Below are 3,633 nucleotides of genomic sequence, written 5' to 3'. Positions count from 1 at the left end.
GGGCATCACAGTTGCATGTGTAGGGAGCCGTCAGATTGGTTGACTTCTCACGAGACCATACTACCATAGTTTGTTGGATCATGACAGAATACTATACTTTAGATACGAAAGGGTAAGGTAAATAAAATTATATTTATGTGTTAGTTGTTCAAATATCAGATTTTGGTTTGAATTGTGGTGTGGTACTTTTTATCTTTCAATATCCAATTTTATCTAATTCGTTTTACACCTCCTCTGATTGTACCTGACGTTTTAAACGTTCAAAAATGAACGAAATATTTTTTTTAAATATTGTTCGAACTACAAAGTATGTTAATTTTATGTGAAAATAGAAATAAAAAGTGTTTACTTGTCGATCTGAAATCATTTTATTTAAAATTGAATAAAAGTAATAATTTATAGTTAAACTTAAGATAGTTAAGACATTTTTATATGGATTTTAAAAGATCGATTCTTTTGATTCAATTTTTTTCCTGAATCGATCTTCATAAATTCGATCCTGGATCGATTCAAGAATCGATCTTTTCGAGAGAATCGCCCATCCCTACACCAAACCCTTCTAACCTTTTACGCCTCTGCCAGAAAAACAACACGAGCTATATAGTCAAAACTGTAAACATATGATCGTGACGAGTGTACCAACACAACAAAACAAAAAATTTTAAACTTGAATGTACGTAGCCCGCGAAAATTGAAAAGTCACTTTACTTTTTGAACACACCTCGTATACCTACGGAAACATTCATAAATATATTTTATTTACGTGTACAATTCGTAAATTAATAACTTTGAAGAGCATACTATTAAATTTAGATTAAAATCGTCTTAAAAAATACATTTGTTGAAACTTGAATATTTTTAGGAGCTGTAGAAAATGTTGACCGCAGTTTTCGTTTAAAATAATTGCAGAGCACTAGTTACGATTTAAATACAAAAGCCCGATCGATTTGTTTTTTGTTGACCCTTCCCCTTGTTTTCAACTGACATTTAAATAAACGGATACATATACACCACATGCATCCTTAATCGAACTTTATGATACTATAAAAAGCCGACTATGTATGTTCGTCTACATACAATTCACCGCGCCCGATTAATATTCCAGAAGGTGTTTGTGGTCATTTGAAAGAACACACGTATCATGCGCTTTATCGTCATTTCTATTAAATGAATTGGAATAATTGAAAAGTGGGACACTGAATCAATTCACGAAGAATTTTCACTTGTATTCAGACAGCATATTAAAATCAACATGTTAAAAATATAATAATCTCTAGCATGCTTTCAATTTTTTCCTTTCTTAAGTTTGGTTTAAAATTTAGAACAAAATTTTTTAATGTTTAAAAATACATCTTTTTACTTACACGTTGTCTCTAAAGCTAATACTTTTCAAGAAAAATAAGAAAAAAGGATTTGGAGATTTTTTCTCGTTTGTTGTATTTCGCACTGTGGTACTTCTGTTATATACAAAATTTATGGAAATAATATATAAAATAACAGATAGAAGACGTAGGGTACAATACTTCATAACTATATTGTACTTTTTTGCTGTTTATGAATCAATTATTATTATTATTAAAAAAATGATTTTTATTTTTTGGAAAGATTCAACAAACTTTTAAATTTCAGATAAAACGTATCATTTAAATCACATTTTTATATGATGATAATATTAAATGCAAGACTGTAAGAGCGTCTTAGAAAAAGTTTCGGTCGCTTGGACACATAATATGTTTAAGACAATATTTAATTTAAGTTACAATTTCTTCTTGAAAGAATGATCCAAGTGCAGACATTGTCATGGAGGCGAAAAAAACCAGGAACGATATCTGAGTTTTTATTGGAACTCTACTGGAGTTTGCTGGATCTGTAAAAAATCATATAATATAAAACCATATATAATGTATTTAAAAAAAATTTTAGTTTTAAGCAGGAATACTCTAAATATCAATTTATTCCAATTCCTTACCTCACAATTTTATTTTAACCGAGCGTTAAAGAATTCGATTAAAAATAAATGTATTTATAATTTACAATTCTTTATTAATTCATTGATTGAATTGAATTTTAGAACATTATTCCTCCACCCCACCCTAATTCTTTCCCTCACCATAGTCTCTATAGATAGGTAGTTCTGTAACTGATGGATCTTCACACTGAAATTTTTCTTTAGGAAGCTTTTTCCTCGAAAATGGGAAACCGAGGTACCTAGATTGTCGTGTGAAAGAAGCTTCATCGTCAGACCTGAGTACTCGATCGCGGTTTATGTGATTTCTTCGTCCCCTTGTCTTTCTGAAGGCCATCTAAAAAATGTAGGGTAATTTTTAATACTAACCATCATCCCAAAACCCGAGGTGGTCGGTCGTAAATGTCACCATGTCATCTTCTTCGTCCTCGTCATCCTCTTCTTCTTCGTCATCATCATCTACAAGTTCATTATCCGAATATTTCATCTCAGGGTCATATTCAATGTAATTATTGTCAGCTACGTCCTCACCAATGGCACCCATTTGCTCATTAATTTCATTTCCTTCGAATTCATTGTCATCATCATTACTACTCATTATTTCATAATCGTTGGTGTCATAGTCAAGATTTTGTAAAAGTCGACGGTGAGATAGACTAATTGGTTCTGGATAATTGTGGAAAATTTCTGATAATAGTTTGCCTATTAGTTTGGAAATGCTTGAATACTTTGAATTAGGAAAAATATTTACTCAAGAAAATCGTTCGGTTCACTGTATGTGGTTGATTATAATAATAATTTTATTGAGTGAAAAAAAGTGTAAGCAGATTAAACTTATTTGCTTGATTTGGTTGAAACCACCAAATTATTTATATTCGCTTAAAAAACCGAAACTTTTGATTAAATTAAATCACATTTTACCGAATCTAAAGAAAATTACTTGATTGAAGTTCATAGGGATTTTCAGAATCATTGAAAAATACCTTCCAAATTTTTCGACTCATTCTCTTCATACTCACCATTAATCCCATAATGTTTACTCTCTTCAAACTGACTTTCAGAAAGAAAATTTCGATCTTCAATAATGACAGGACAAGATTCAGAAGACTTACAAAGTTCTGTAAATCGTCTGGACTTTATGATACCATTGTCAATCTTCACCTTGTACTGGTACACTTCAGGTGAATAAGGATAACTAAAGGTGAATAGCTACTCAATTAAAACATGTATAGACTAAAGAATAACATTATATTTGCAAATAAGTTGTTTACCAGAAAGACCCTGTTTCTATGAAATAGATAGCTTTCCTTCGACTGGAATAAAATAAATAATACTGAATATAATACATTATTTAAACAGAAATATGTTCATCTATTTACGTTACTTGGTTGTAGCAAAATGACGTCGAAACGAGTAATCCTCTAACATCAGTTGCATGGCTTTTCGGAATTGAGCATTTCGACCAAAAAGATGTTATTATTGGTGGAACGGATGTCCAGGGACCAACATCTTTACAAAACTGAGAATAAAAAATGCTTTATCATGTTTAATAACAGCCATACTAAAATTGCGGTTATATATTCTTACTAAACCTAAATACTTGAATATTTTTACTGATTTTTAGTGATCCATTTCTTACTAATTTACATTTAGAGAGGTTAAGGTAA

At 30.6% G+C, this 3,633-nt stretch overlaps 1 protein-coding gene across 7 annotated transcripts in view; it reads right to left on the bottom strand.

The window, feature by feature from the left end:
• Positions 1-1,663: 1,663 nt before the first annotated feature.
• Positions 1,664-3,633, bottom strand: part of LOC117180116 — a 3,496-nt gene continuing 1,526 nt past the window's right edge. For 3 of the 7 annotated variants that reach the window (XM_033372449.1, XM_033372451.1, XM_033372455.1), the window contains exons 4-9: positions 3,346-3,485; positions 3,238-3,279; positions 2,986-3,161; positions 2,376-2,653; positions 2,111-2,303; positions 1,664-1,867 (exon numbers count right to left, since the gene is read on the bottom strand). In XM_033372449.1, the coding sequence (XP_033228340.1) occupies positions 1,752-1,867; positions 2,111-2,303; positions 2,376-2,653; positions 2,986-3,161; positions 3,238-3,279; positions 3,346-3,485 (945 nt within the window). In that variant the 3' untranslated portion in view covers positions 1,664-1,751. Of the gene's footprint in view, positions 1,868-2,110; positions 2,304-2,335; positions 2,654-2,985; positions 3,162-3,237; positions 3,280-3,345; positions 3,486-3,633 lie in introns of all 7 variants that reach the window. The other 4 variants (XM_033372452.1, XM_033372454.1, XM_033372450.1 and 1 more) reach the window with 4 other exon arrangements.

The sequence above is a fragment of the Belonocnema kinseyi genome, chromosome 9 (genome assembly GCF_010883055.1).
Source record: "Belonocnema kinseyi isolate 2016_QV_RU_SX_M_011 chromosome 9, B_treatae_v1, whole genome shotgun sequence".
In the NCBI taxonomy this organism is placed as follows: domain Eukaryota; kingdom Metazoa; phylum Arthropoda; class Insecta; order Hymenoptera; family Cynipidae; genus Belonocnema; species Belonocnema kinseyi.
The sequence above is the reverse complement of the archived record's forward strand: the minus strand, read 5'-3'. Positions and strand labels throughout refer to the sequence as shown.